Below are 15018 nucleotides of genomic sequence, written 5' to 3'. Positions count from 1 at the left end.
CTACGGCACTCTCTTAAATTAGGCCCTTCTTTTCAATAGAGGGGAAAAAATGGGTGGTATTTAAAATGAAACAGAGAGGTCCCATGTTTCATGTGATGCTGATTAGTACCATTGTTGTGGCATCTTTTCTGAAATTGGATTGTACATGTTCTCAGAGCTGAAATTCTTTTCTCCCTTCAAATTGGGCCCTGAATGTTGATCAAATTAATAGGGCTGAAATAAGGAAGCTCCCACTAGGGATATAAAAGGGTAAGAAGTAAGCATTAGGCTTACCATTAACCGATCTTTACCATTAACCCCCTGCTCATCAGCCAGAGCAGCCCTGGCTGTGCCAGGTGCAGGGACGCCAGTATTGTCCACCTCCCCACACACACACACCCAAGGGCCCAGCTAAAGGGACCTCGGTTAACAGATATAATTTTAATCGTTTAACTAGTTAGCTTCTAGAACAAAATTTACTTCTCTAGCTCCTAGTAGCATTTTATGCTGTACCATTATCTAGATAAAAGATTTCCAATGCTGTCTTCATCCCAGCAGTTTGTGGGTGCTACACATTAGTGCATATGATACAAATCACATATGGGTGTAGTCTGGGGGGGAGTGGAGAGGGACATTGTTTCCCTAAACAGAGGAGAGGCTTGAGGGTCACTCTCCACCCCTGATTTTCTGTGAGGGCCAAGCTGCAGGGGAGGGGAGTTCTAGCCATCCCCTGCTGTGCTGCCTCCATCCCCACTGGCCCCCTATCTGCACAGTGGGGCCGGGTAGGGAGCAGGTTGCAGCAGCTTCTCTGGGTCACTACTTCTGCAGCTGGATGCTGCCTCTTGTGTTCTAGTGCCCACCTGTTTCCTAGACAGGTTATGTTGCCAAGCTTCCAGGACTGCCCTGGAGTCTCCAGGAATTCAAAAATAATTTTTCATTATAGATTGTCGTATGATGAAACCCCTGGGATCATGTCTACCCAAAACTGGCAACCCTACAACTGAGTGGCCGGGGGGGTGGGGGTGTGGGATGGGGAAGAGAGGGGGCTATGGGAGGCAGCTGCAGGAGCATAGAGAGGCATAGGCGCAGCCACATCGCTGCAGCAGCCAGTGCCAGAGTGCTCAGGTCACCGCAGCAGCAGGTCTCCTCTCCTGCCCCAGCGGAACTGGCTTCAGCGTGCACGTGTGTGCCTGCGTACATGGGCACCCAGCCCGCCCCAGCACACTGTGCCCATGAAATCAGTGAAGATGCGCCTTCCCTGCTCTTCCCACGCTCTCACCACGACCCGGCGGCGCCCAGAAGCGCGGCCATGGGAAAGGGGCGGAGTCTAGTTCTAGGGGCGGAGAGTTTCGTGGCGCTTGTGTTAAACGTCACCGTGAGCGGGCTGGGGTGATTGGCTGGGCTCCGGGGGCGTCACGCGCCGGGGTATCCCAGTCCGAGGCCATGTGGGCGAGGCTGGCGGGGGCTGCTGAGCCGCAGCTGCTCCTCGCTGGCCCGAGAGTCCGCTGGTCGCTCGCCGCGCTAGCGCCCGTGGGCTGCCGCATGGAAGAGCCCGGCCCGGGGAGCAGCGCGGTGGGGGACGCGCCCCCCCCGGCCAAGAGGCGGCGGCTGCTGGCTGGGGAGGAGAAGCGGCCGGGCCGCGGCGAGCGCTACGTGCCGCCCCCGAGGAAGCGCAACCTCGGTGTGAGCTTCAGCGAGACGCACTTCGCCGAGACCTGCTACTACTTCGAGGGCGGGTTGCGCAAGGTGCAGCCCTACCACTTCGACTTCCAGACCTACTGCAAGGGCCGCTGGGTGGGCAAGAGCCTGCTGCACGTCTTCAGCACCGAGTTCCGCGCCCAGCCCATCGACTACTACCGGGCCGCGGCCAGCGCCGGCCGCCTGCGCCTCAACGAGCAGCCCGTGCGGGACCTCGGCATCGTGCTCAAGGCAGGTCCCCGGAGCCTCCGCCCGCCAGACCCCGGGTTCCCTTACCGCGGCTTGGCACTGGCGCGGGCGGCCGTAGTTTACGTCTCGGGGGGGGCGTCGATTTGGTAATCTCAGGAACATGCTCCCCACCCTTGGGGGGAGAGATCCCTTCCCGGGTGCAGCGCCTCTCTCCCCCACCCAGCCCCTCATCTTCTCACACTCCTTCCTGCTACCCTCATGGCCCTAGCCGGCCGCTCTGCCTCCGTGGGGAGCAGCCCTCCCCTCTGGACCGCTGGCTCCCTACAACGGTTACTGCAGTTGTGGGGTCATTGTCTGGTTGTGTGTGTGGAGGAAGGGGTGTCCCATTTCCCGCTCTAGAAGAGCCACTAGAGCACAAGTCCTCTGTCTAGACTACCAAAAATTTGCTAATTAAAACAATATTTTGAAATGTGTGTAGCTAACTTGAGGTGACCTGGAGTGGGGAGGAGAATAGCCCACATAAAGAGAACCTAGTTCTCTAGTATGTCATGATGGGTTTTTTTGTTCTTCCATTCATATGTGAAAAGAAAATAATGTAATATATTTTGGCCCCAGCCACGTTTAAACATAATTATTGTTTTGTATTGTGGTGGGACCCGAAGCTATATGCAGTACAAACTTACAGGAAAACCTAGTCCTTTATCTGAGGAGCGCAGAATAAGGCTTTCTCTACATGGGGTTGCTTTTCAGTATAACTGAAAGTGTGACTTTAAATGAAAAGTGCTGGATGTAAGTTCATGGCGGTATTTGGAGCTGTATTAGTTAAAATTTCAAGGCATAGGCAGTTCACCTGCAGGAGTTAGGAAGGAATTTATCTCCCTCAGACAGCGTTGCACACAAGTGGCCTTTTGCGTTATGAGTCTTTCCCCCTTCCTAAGAAATACTAGGCATGGGAACGTTATTTGAGATAGGATCTCATAAACCAGTATGCTTAATGATTATAATACATTACTATTTTCCAGTATATTTTTAGCTGGTTTCTTAATGTTGGGTCCCACGTTATTCTGGAGGTGTGTTATCTATCCCTTATTTCTCACTGATCAAGGATATTTGGGGAAATCATATATCTATTCTAATAATCTGTTTTGCTTGTAGAATAACGATTTTCTGAGGAATACAGTGCATCGCCATGAGCCTCCAGTCACTGCTCAGCCTATCCAGATCTTGGTAGAGAATGACGAGGTGGTTGTCGTGGACAAACCTTCGTCTTTACCTGTACACCCATGCGGCAGATTTCGACACAACACAGTCATCTTCATCTTAGGCAAAGAGCATAACCTAAAGGAGTTGCACACTATTCATCGGCTTGATCGCATGACATCTGGTGTGCTCATATTTGCCAAGACTGCAGAAGTGTCTAAAAGGATTGATGAGCAAGTTCGGCAGAGACAGGTGAGAGCTGAGGACTTAAGTGATTTTCAGAGTGCATCTTTCAAGAGCTCTTGAAGCAGGTTTGGTCCAAGTACAGGCTGTTGGCCAAACACAAGTCCCAAAGTTTACATTGCAGCCTGTGGCTGCTTTAACTTTTAATGCATAAATACAGTTTATGTCTAGGGGCATTGCATTTTAGGACCTGTGGTCTCAGTAGGTCAGCGCTTTTTCTTTAAAATGAAGACAAGTGCAAATTACATGCACCCCTTGTGCTCTTGGTAAGATGCTCATTTGGTGCTCCACTGAGCAGAATTCGGGTGCCTCAGTAGGTTGTATAGTAGATAAGTGTGCTAGTTTGTGAGACAGTAATTGAGAGGCTATTGGTGTTTTAATAAAAACCCTATTTCCGTTTTGAAGGACTCAGATTCCTCTGTAAATGTTCTATGCAATAGCCTGTTGTGACATTCCCCAGGGTGCATGCTGAACTGCTATGGCCCCTTAGCTCTCCAGCCTGGGATGCCTTTCACATTGCTTTGCTAGTGAACAGCAAACCTCTCCAGGCTCTGATCACTCACAGCCACCAGCATGCAAAGTCTCTATCAGCTGAGTACATGAATGATGTGTCCTGCCATCCATAAATAGATACAGGGCAACATCCGCATATCCCTGAGTACCTTCAGTAGCCCACAGGACCGTACAAGCTCATAAATTAGTCCGTCATTCTTACAAAGGGTAATGAATATGCATCAGCCTTTGTTGCCACCCAAGGCCTGTGAAAGTGTGGGATTATTGTCCAGGATGGGTTGTAGATCCCTGATGATGTGTTGGAGGGATTTTAGCTGGGGACTGTATGTGATGGCCATCCTCGCCCACAGACAACCTGCCAACCTGAAACACATTCTCACCAGTAACTCCACACTGCACCATAGTAACTGTAGCTCAGGAACCAGTCCATGCAACAAACCTCGATGCCAACTCTGCCCACGTATCTACACCAGCGACACCATCACAGGACCTAACCAGATCAGCCACTCCATCACCGATTCATTCACCTGCACGTCCACCAATGTAATATATGCCAGCAATGCCCCTCTGCTATGTACATCGGCCAAACTGGACAGTGTCTACGGAAAAGGATAAATGGACACAAATCAGATATTAGGAATGTCAATATACAAAAACCTGTAGGAGAGCACTTCAACCTCCCTGACCACACTATAGCAGACTTTAAGGTGGCCATCCTGCAGCAAAAAAACTTCAGGACCAGACTTCAAAGAGAAACTGCTGAGCTTCAGTTCATCTGAATTTGACACCATCAGCTGAGAGATTAAACAAAGACTGTGACAGGCTTGCCAGCTACAGAATCCAGTTTCGTTCTCCCTGGTTTACCACTCAACTGAGAACAGGGCTCATCTCCCTCTTGGAGACTAACCTCATTAGCTCTATGGCTTGCATATAGTACCTGCTCTGGAAATTTCCACTAATGCATTTGAAAGTGTATATCACCACGAAAGCTCATGTCTGTTAGTCTATAAGGTGCCACAGGATTTTTTGCTGCTTTTACAGATCCAGACTAACACGGCTACCCTTCTGATACTATCTTTCTCTAGTTAATAACTTGTTTTAGATATTAAGTAGGACTGTCTATTGATCGCAGTTAATGCATGCAATTAACGCAAAACAAATTAATTAGATTTTAAAAAGTCACAATTAATCGCAGTTTTAATCACACTGTTAAATAATAGAATAACAATTTATTATATTTTGGATGTTTTTCTACATTTTCAAATATATTGATATCAGTTATAACACATTAAAGTGTACAGTGCTCTCTTTATATTTTTATTACAAATATTTGCACTGTAAAAAAGATAAGAATGTAATTTTCAGTTCACCTCATACTAGTCCATTCAGTCCTACTTGTTCAGCCAATCACTCAAGACACAATTTTGTTTATATTTACGGGAGATAATGCTGCCCCCTTCTTGTTCAGCGTCACTTGAAAGTAAGAGCAGGTTTTTGCATGGCACTGTTCTAGTCGGCATTACAAAATATTTGCATGCCAGATATGCTAAACATTTGTATGCCCTTTATGCTTCAACTTGTGGGCGCTAAAGTTTTACATTTGTTTTCTTTTTGAGTGCAGTTATGTAAAAACAAAAAATAATAATTCTACCTTTGTAAGTTGCATTTTAATGATAGAGATTCCACTACAGTACTTGTATGAGGTGAATTGAAAAATACTGTTTCTTTTTTACAGTGCAAATATTTGTACTCAGATAATAGAGTACAGTATGCTTTGTTCTGTGTGTTGTAATTGAAATCAATATATTTGAAAATGTAGAAAAACATCCACAAATATTTATAATAAATTGGTATTCTTTTATTTAACAGTGCAATTAAAACTGAAATTAACACAACTATTTTTTAGTCTTGCGATTAATTGTGATTTTTTTAATAGTTTGATAGCCCTAATTTTAAATGATTTACGAGTGATAAGGCATAAAAGTCAGAGTTGGTTACAAAAGAAGAAAAAAGATAAACACGCAAGCAGATTCCTAAACTTTACCAAGGTTAAAAGTTTAAAAGCAAAAAGTTTCTCTCACCCTAAAACTTTCAGTAGTCTGTACTGCCTGGAAAAACAGCTAGGCCAGGACCACTTTCCCTCATAGGTGTTGGAACTGGGGGTTGTTTCTCTGAAAATACCCATTCAATGTGCAGTGGCAGTCAACAAAGTGAACAGAATGTTGGGAAGCATTAAGAAAGGGATAGATGATAATCCCTATAGAAATCCATAGTACAACCACATCTTGAAGACTGCTGGCAGATGTGGTTGCCCCATCTCAAAAAAGATATATTGGAATTGGAAAAGGTTCAGAAAAGGACCACAGAAATTATTATGGGTATGGTGTGGCTTCCATATGAGGAGAGATTAATAATAAGACTGGTCTTTTTCCAAGCTGAAAAGCCCAACTGAGAGGAGATGTGATAGAAGTTTATAAAAATCATGACTGGTCTGGGGAAAGTAAATAAGGAAGTGTTGTTTACTCCTCATAACACAAGAACTAGGGGTCACCAAATGAAATTAATAGGCAGCAGATTTAAAACAAACAAAAGGAAGTATTTTTTCACACAGTGCACAGTCCATCTATGGAACTCATTGCCAGAGGATGTTGTGAAGGCCAGGACTATAACAGGGTTTTAAATAGAACTAGATGAGTTCATGGAGGATATGTCCATCAACGTCTATTAGCCAGAATGGGGAGGGGTGGTGTCCCTAGCCTCTGTTTGCCAGAAGCTGGGAATGGGCGACAGGAGATGGATCACTTGATGATTACCTATTCTGTTCCCTCTGGGGCACCTGGCACTGGCACCTGTCAAAAGACAGGATATTGGGCTAGATGAATCTTTGGTCTGACCCAGTATGGCCATTCTGATGTTGAAGTGGTTTCTGTTATATACAGGGTTAACAGCTTGGTTCAGTAACTCTCAGCACCACCACTGTAAAAATTGTTCCAGTACCCCAGCTCTCCTAAGTTTAGTGATGCTCCTTGTGTCTTTCAAGTGATCACCTATGAGTAAAGATGGGAGAGGAGAGGTATATAGAGGCATTTTTCTCCCTTATACTCTGACCCTTTGCACTGGAAAAGTCTTTGCTGGGTCATGGTGTCAGACAGTTCCATGGCGTATGTGAACTGCCAACTGTCCTTCAGGTGAATTATAAATTTCTTGTTTACAGCGCTTGTGCTGGTATATCTCTGATTAAGCAGGTAGTGGCCTTTTAGCACCTAGGTGATGTCTTTGAGGAAATGGTCTGCGGGCATTACCCGGAACTACAGTGTATTTCAGTAACAATTCTATAGTAAAATCTCATAGCTCCATATACAATGTTGATGCACAAATTTTGACAGGACAGTATTGTTCAGTAGATTGAGTTTTCAAATGATACCTCACAAGTCATACTTTGTACAAAATATATCATAACCATATAAAAGTACCATATAAAAGTGCTGAACACGGGGTGCAGGGTGTCACACCTGCAACCTGCCAATCCCAGTTGTGGCACTCTGGCTTTTAAGATTTGCAGCAAGGGCACAAAAGTAAGGGGCGACAACAAAAATCTGAGAATAAATCTTGACATAATTTTGGGTTTAATGTTAAAATAGTTTCCTAGGTCTTAGTTGAAATGTTGAATTATGAAGTTATCAAACTCCATTAATAAAGTACACCTGAATGGGACAGAAGCCACTGTAGGTCTAAATAGAAGACTTCACTTTATAATGAGGTACACTTGAGATGCTTGTTTGCTTCTCGTGTTATCTGCAATCCTGTAACTGAAATGTCTGAACTTCCCCACATATCTGTAAGTGAAGGAGAGGGCAGGAATGGTTAGTATTAAGCTTAATGTAGCTGGAGCTCAAGAGAGATTTGCATTGAGTCTGGATTGATGTGTTTCTGATGTTCACTCTGTTTTCCTTCTGTAGCTGGAAAAGGAGTATGTCTGCCGCGTGCTTGGGGAGTTTCCAGAAAATGAAGTGACCTGTGAGGAACCCATCCTGGTTGTTTCTTACAAAGTGGGCGTGTGTCGTGTGGACCCCAAAGGCAAATCCTGTAAAACTGTCTTCCAAAGGCTTAGTTACAATGGCAAGACCAGTGTGGTCAAGTGTTTTCCATTTACGGGTCGCACCCACCAGATCCGGGTCCATTTGCAATTCCTGGGATATCCTATTGTCAATGACCCCATCTACAATATGGAAGCCTGGGGTCCTACTAAGGGTAAGGGTGGTGAGATTAATAAAACAGATGAGGAGCTTCTCAGGGCTTTGGTGGAAGAACATCGTTCCAAACAGAGTTTGAGCATCTTGGACATTTCAGAGGAGGACCTTAAGCCCATTGTGGGAAGTGAAGAATGTGACCATTCAGATTACTGTACTAAGACAGTTGAGATTACGCCTATAAGTGCAGACTCCTGCAGAACTGAGGACTCTAAGGATCAGAAAGAAGCTGAAATACTGGCTTGTTTGCCAAATTATGATACCAGACCAGAAACACATGAAGCAAACCCTGAAGGAGCTAGTTCAAGTGGGAATCAGGGTGGACTAAACCCTGAAGGAGCTAGTTCAAGTGGGAATCAGGATGGACATACAGAAGAAAAGGACCCTCTGTGTGAGGAGTGTAAAATAGTAAGGCAGGACCCATCTCCTAGGGAGCTGGTGATGTACCTGCATGCCTTACGCTACAAGGGAGCAGAGTTTGAATACAATTCCAAGATGCCAGACTGGGCTCTAGAGGACTGGGATGAGAGCTAAGAATAGATACTGAGACTTTTGTGTTTCATTTTAGTTTTGTTGGAAGGAAAGTATTTGCTAAAGTCCTGAACTTGTGTGTGGTAAAAATATCTCATTGGAGCTATTGCGATCTTCCATCATTATTTATTGTGTTGTGCCTGGATTGCTTGTGAATGTGGAGGCAGTGGGAAGAGTTCTTCCTGATCAGTCTTGAGAATTCCTTTCCTAACAATGAACCTGCTGACAGCTACTGAAGGGAGAGATGGTTAATCCAAGACACCTTAACTGTGTTTTCCTTTAAGATAGTAACAGTGATGGGTAAAAATATTACTCAGAGGTGGGAAGCTTGGAACAATTGCTTCCTCTTCTCACCACACGGTGTTCAGGGTGCATCCTTATTTGCGGATTGAATGCAGTTGCTTACTAAATGTATACAACTAAGACAATCAGCATCTTGGTTCCTTTCCTGTATGTCAGTTATCTAACTCCCTTGTCTTTCTGGGTAAGAGTTGGTGAGATGTTAGTCAATCTAAAATACTTCAGGTGTCACACCCAGATCAGTTTCAGTTATGTTCTTAGTTTTGTTCATACCAAGACACTGTGCAGGCTGGTTCTTCTCCTGCCAGGTTAATCTTCATTTCATTTTATTTGGAGGTCTGTTGCATTGTGCAGTTCTTGTCAATAAGACATTTCCATCCTCTTGTGTGTGTTTCCAGCTTCCTTTTTTTTTTTTTTTTTTGTTCTAGGATGGAGCACAGTCTGTCCTTAAATCAGCTTTGCAAAATTCCTTGGACAAGCATACTGCTCCAACTAAAAATTCAGTAGCCCAAAGAAATGGTCTAATTTGCTGTTAGTCCATATCTGTAGGTACTCCCATCCAAAACAATCTCTACATACTTTAACCAGTCTCTTGTTTCCTTTCCCTGTATTTTCTACCTCCTCCCATATAGTTTCTCTCCTTATTACTTAACCCCCATCACGCTCTGTACTGTACATCTTGTACTGTGCATATCTTTTCTAACATATCTTAACCACTCCCTTCCATGTACTCACACACACGGCTTAGAAAGCTTAACAAGTACATAATAGCCAGAAAGCTAAGTCTGATATGGAAGGTGGCAGGGGCTTGCTGTTTCAAGGATGGGTCTACTCCACCTTCTTTTGGCTTTTTTGGTTGTTCTAAGCAGGGGTGTTTCTACTATCCTAGCCTTCATTTTGCAGCTCCCAGCCTCAGTAGGAGGCGCTTCAGTATCAGCCTCTGCTGTTGCTCAGAGACTTTGTGAGTTGCCACAGAATGAAACACCTTGATTGCAATAGAGATACCAACAAGATACAGGATTCTGAATAGGTTAGTTTTCACTTTGCTGCAGCTTGTTCTGAAAGTTCTAACCCACAGCTGAGGCATTTCAAGAATTAGAGCACTCCATCTGTTTGTGTGTGAGAGAGACTTTAGGATGTAAAAAAATGTTAACCTTTTGTGGCTTTTTTTTTTGTTTTGTTTTTTCATTTTTTTTTAAGGGCAGGACAGTGATGTTCTCACCGGGACATTTCCTGTTTGCCATGGCAAAGTGGATTTTTCCATCCCAACTTTAAATAATAATGCTTATGTTGGTAGATGTGTGCTAGCTCCTTTGTACTTGCCCTGCAGTGGACAGTAAACCCAAACCTGTAGAAGCCAGTGCATTGCTGGTAATTTTTTTTTGTCTGATGTTAGGAAGTCTAGAATGTTATCGGCTTATTCCAAGGATGCCAAGAGTGCATCTAGACTAGAAAAAAGAGTGTGGGGATCTTGGCCAAACAAAAATCCTCTCTCACTATCCAGTGCTTTGTTTGATCAACATGCATAGTCCTTTGAGTATTACAGCAGCACTTAGAGGCCTTGACCAGAGCCTTACGTGGTATGCATTGCCCACACATAATAAGATAGCCGCTGCCCTGAGAAGGCTTACAGACTAACTGTGAACATTTGCATCTAATCTTCTATTTGCACAAACTGGAGCCATATCTTCAAAGAGGGTTTCTTCAGTAGTCATAATCTTGACCATGTGAAATACAAAGGTGACTTAAAGTAAGAAATGGCACAACTCCCACTTTACCTAATAATTTACGTGTTAATGCTAAGTGCTTTCTTTATTATTCTGTGGCTATAGTGTAGGGGGGAAGTACAGAGGCTCCATGATTTACCAACTAGTATGTCACGTTGCCCCATTCTGCAAGATGAAAGATGATTAGCATAAGAACAGAGGGGAAGGGTTTTTTTAACTCTGGTTTATCTTTGCTGACTGACACATTGAAGAATGTGTTGAATTTATCATTCTGCCACTTGAATAAATACATCCAACAGAGGAGGTCCTCTTGGAACACCAGGAAAGACCAGAGTTGCTGAGAGTGATGCACATATGCAAAAAACCAGCCACCCTACAGAATTTAAATAAATAAATATATATAACTATATACACACTTTTTAAAAATCCTTGGTGGATCATTACATAAAGCTGATGGCAAAGAACAAAGTGCTATTTTATAAATCTGGGCAAACCCTTCTGGCCATCCTTTGAAGAAACTAATTTTGAGCCTGGAAGCCATGAAAGCTCCAGCTGGAGCTCTTGGGGTTTCCATACTTCCTGATGAGGGAATGGCAGCCCTGTCTCAAGCTGTTGCTCTCAGGATCTGAACTCCCAGTACTATAGGGAGCGTGGAAGTTCAGAGATCCCCATCTCCAGTTGGGGCTTCCAGGCTGTCTGCCACTGAGCCAGACTCCAGTCAACTTGCACCCCGGATGCCTATCCTCTATTAGCTCGGGGAGCCAGCTGGTGTGGGAATTTAGTAGCCCTAGGTTTGCCATCCATGTGGCCAGGCTGCCATGGAGCTAGTAGACCATGGAATCCTTGGCACCTGCTGTTCAGGACTGAATGGTAGCCTTGAAAATGACCCTTTGATATCTGCTATTCAGTGGTGGGAAGTAGTGAAACTGACATGAATTATATCAAGCAGCTACCTGGGAGCTATTTCCACAGATGCTGAACTAAGAGTGATACCGCACCTCCAACTTTGAAATGGTTTCTGTTATATACAAGGTTTACAGTTCAGTTTAATGGCTCTCAGCACCCCCCCTATACAAATTGTTCCGGCACCCCCTGCATATTTCATTTTGAAAACACTGTTTTGGTGTTTCGGAAACATGATTTTTCAGAATCTCCAGTTCAGGGGAAATTTTGAATGTTGAAATTTCCCATGACCTGGAAATTCCAAATTTCAGCCAGCCATAGTCCCAAATTTAATTCTGCTGTCTCCTCTATCTCTTCTGTAAGAGGATCACCACAGGAAGCAAATCCCTTATAATTCTAAAGTGTGGAGGTAATTTATGTTCCTGTGTGGTGAAGGGCCTATTGTGGAAAATGTTGGGGAAGGAGTAAGTACAAATAATGTTTTGAGTGCTATGTCTTGGCTTCATTTTTTTTTTTTTCTGGCCATGTTTAAGTTACTATTAAGGCCTTAATGCACCACCACATTATCTAATGTATCCTGTTGCTGATAGAGAAACTGACTGTGATTACTGGCTCCAAAACAACTTGAACTTTGGGAGGTTAAGGTTTATTATTCAAGCATCCTCCCTGTGAGCGTCGCAGTTCATTGTTTTATTTGAGTTAAAAGCTGCTGTCTAAGTTACATTGTGTGTGTGTGTGTGCATTGTAATTTGTATGCAGATAGATTGGACTCTGCACAAATCCGGCTGTTTCCTTATTATGAAAATAAGTGAACATACCAAAGGCAATTACAAGGTGGTGTAATTAAAGATGTTAACATGTTTACCCTAAACCCTGCTCTATGACTGGTTCAAAGGGGGCGGGGGGGAATTCTCAGCTAAAACCATGGGGTAGAGGGCCTTGGTGACAGACTGATTCTGTGCGTGTTTCATGTAGGTGGATATGATGCTTGGGGAAAGTGAAGAATGTTGAGATTGAAGTTCTCTCTCTCTCTTCTGCCCCACCCCCACCCCCCCAACAGGTACAGTGATGACAACAACAGTACAGGCTTCTCACCCACTCACTAATGTGCCTTAACAATGATCTGAAGAGGCTGCTGGCTAGTCAGTCTCTTGTGACTCATTCATTCCTGGCCCTCTGTGCCAAACTGACAACAAGGGGGGCTAATTGTCATGTTGGTGTGTGTGATGTGAATGCTACAGGCTCGGATCTTAATGTGGATAAGACTCTTTAGGTGCATTCCAAAGAATGGACTTGGCCAGCATGCTAGCTTGGCATCATGTGCTGTCAGGCAGCAGCTTCTGACTTGGGGGCTGCTGAAGGCAAATACATCCCTTGCTCCTTAGCTCATCTCAATTGATTGGCCTCTTACAGTTGGTATGTGTACTTCCACCTTTTCATGTTCTCTGTATGTATAAATACCTTCTGTCTGTGTGTTCCATTCTATGCATCCGAAGAAGTGAGCTGTAGCTCACGAAAGCTTATGCTGAAATAAATTTGTTAGTCTCTAAGGTGCCACAAGTACTCCTGGTCTTTTTTGGGGAATAAATAGAGGCTAGTTACCTTTACATGCAAATCACCATTTATTATTATTTTGTTGTAGTTCATAGGAATCCCAGTAATGAACCAGGACCTGTAGAGTGATGCCCACACACCAGAGGGCACAGAGACAGATAAGGATGGGGGAAAGAGTGCAGGGACACAGGGGGTGCAGGGCTGCAACAGGATGGGGGAGGGGGTTGGCTGAAGGGGTGTGGGGCTACATGGATGAAGGGAGATACATAGAGATGGGGGACAGAGTGCAGGGACTCATGGGGGCGGGGCAGATGTGCCTGAACGGGAGAAGCTAAGGGTCAGCCAGGGTCTGCATGCGGGAAACTCCCTAACAATCCCTCCCTGCCATGTCCACTCCACCCTCCCCCGTAAAAAAAAAAAAAAAAATTAAAAAAAAAAGGAGTCCATACTTTTCCCACCCATGTCCAACAACCCTCTCAAGTTCACACCCAGACTCTTTTCCAGCAACTGCTTCCCTCTCCCTCAGCTTCTCCATTACCCCTGACTCCCTCAAGCTTTTGCGCTGTTTCTGAGGGGTGCAGGAAATACGGTTCTGTATTGCAGTTTGAATGAATTATTACTCAGTTCTGTATTAATATGCCTAATAAGGAATCTATTTGCCAAAAAGCATTCCTTGAATCTTTTTTGTTGTCTGTATTGTTAGACATAATTGCTCACAGATATTTTGAAATAAATTACCAAAATAATTGAAACTGGTGTGATTTTATTGTGCTATATTGACCTAAAATATGCAGAATTTTGCAGAATTTTAAAATATTGTGCACATAATTTCTAATTTTTTGGTACAGAATTCCTCCAGGAGTAACACAACAATAGCCCCTGCTGGCAGCTCTGTTAAACTCTTCTGGGAGCTTTGCTTTACTACACCTGACCCAGAAAATGCATCAAGGGCTGGGAAGCAGGAAGATAACAGAAACGAAGCCCTAAAATGTGTCCGAGATATATGTAGTCATATCTTGCTTACCTTACTAACTCATCAGCCTGCCAAGGTGCCTGTTTGCATAGATAAAGCTATTGTGAATTGGCTGAGAGATTATTTTCTCTCTCTAACTTCCATCAGGATTTTTAGTATGGTTAACAACTCTTCAAATCTACCATTACAGTATGCATCTAAAGGTACTGTAAACAGTTTCATGGAATCATAGACTTAAAGTCAGAAGGGACCATTATGGTCATCTAGTCTGACCTGCACAATGCAGGCCCCAGAATCTCTCCCACCCACTCCTGTAACAAACCCCTAACCTATGTCTGAGTTATTGACGTCCTCAAATCGTGGTTTAAAGACCTCAATATGCAGAGAATCCTCCAGCAAGTGACCTGTGCCCCATGCTGCAGAGGAAGGCGAAAAACCTCCAGGGCCTCTGCCAATCTTTCCTGGAGGAAAATTCCTTCCCAACCCTAAATATGGCGATCAGTTAAACCCTGAGCATGTGGGCAAGACTCACTAGGAAAGAATTCTCTGTAGTAACTCTCATCCGCACGCATCATAACATCCATGCACCAGGTCATTGGCATTTTACTGCCTAAAAATCAAAGATGATTTAATTGCCAAAATTAGGTCTATCTCAATTCTCATACGATCTCCCATTAACTTATCCGCTTAAGTCTTCGAAAAGCAAGATGTCTTTTCCCCCCCATCTATTCCCCCTTGGCACCACCACGCCGCTGGTGTTCCAGAAAAATAGTAGTAAATTTCCATCTTCTAATGGTTAGAATCTTCATGCTAATTTCAAGTCCAAACTTCTAGTGTCCAGTTATATCAATTTGTTCTTGTATCCAAATGGTACTAAGCTTAAATAATCCTCTCCCTCCGATATTTGTCCTCTACATATATTTATAAAGAGCAATCATATCTACCCCTCAGCTAGTCT

At 44.1% G+C, this 15018-nt stretch overlaps 1 protein-coding gene across 1 annotated transcript; it reads left to right on the top strand.

Annotated features, from left to right (window-relative positions):
• The first annotated feature begins 1372 nt into the window (after positions 1–1372).
• RPUSD2 (RNA pseudouridine synthase domain containing 2) lies at positions 1373–13087 on the top strand. Its single transcript, XM_032783264.2, has 3 exons — positions 1373–1908; positions 3022–3318; positions 7782–13087. The coding sequence occupies exons 1-3, from the start codon at positions 1423–1425 to the stop codon at positions 8604–8606; spliced, it is 1608 nt and encodes a 535-aa protein (XP_032639155.1). The 5' UTR covers positions 1373–1422; the 3' UTR covers positions 8607–13087.
• Positions 13088–15018: the final 1931 nt, after the last annotated feature.

The sequence above is a fragment of the Chelonoidis abingdonii genome, chromosome 4, assembly GCF_003597395.2.
Source record: "Chelonoidis abingdonii isolate Lonesome George chromosome 4, CheloAbing_2.0, whole genome shotgun sequence".
NCBI lineage: Eukaryota > Metazoa > Chordata > Testudines > Testudinidae > Chelonoidis > Chelonoidis abingdonii.
This window is presented reverse-complemented; position numbering and strand designations above follow the sequence as displayed.

Excerpts from the sequence above, each read along its gene's own strand:
- RPUSD2 (XM_032783264.2), top strand. The coding sequence starts at position 1,423 with ATGTGGGCGAGGCTGGCGGGGGCTGCTGAGCCGCAGCTGCTCCTCGCT. Across the intron at positions 1,909-3,021 it reads ACCTCGGCATCGTGCTCAAG|AATAACGATTTTCTGAGGAA; the intron begins GCAGGTCCCCGG and ends TTTTGCTTGTAG. Across the intron at positions 3,319-7,781 it reads AGCAAGTTCGGCAGAGACAG|CTGGAAAAGGAGTATGTCTG; the intron begins GTGAGAGCTGAG and ends TTCCTTCTGTAG.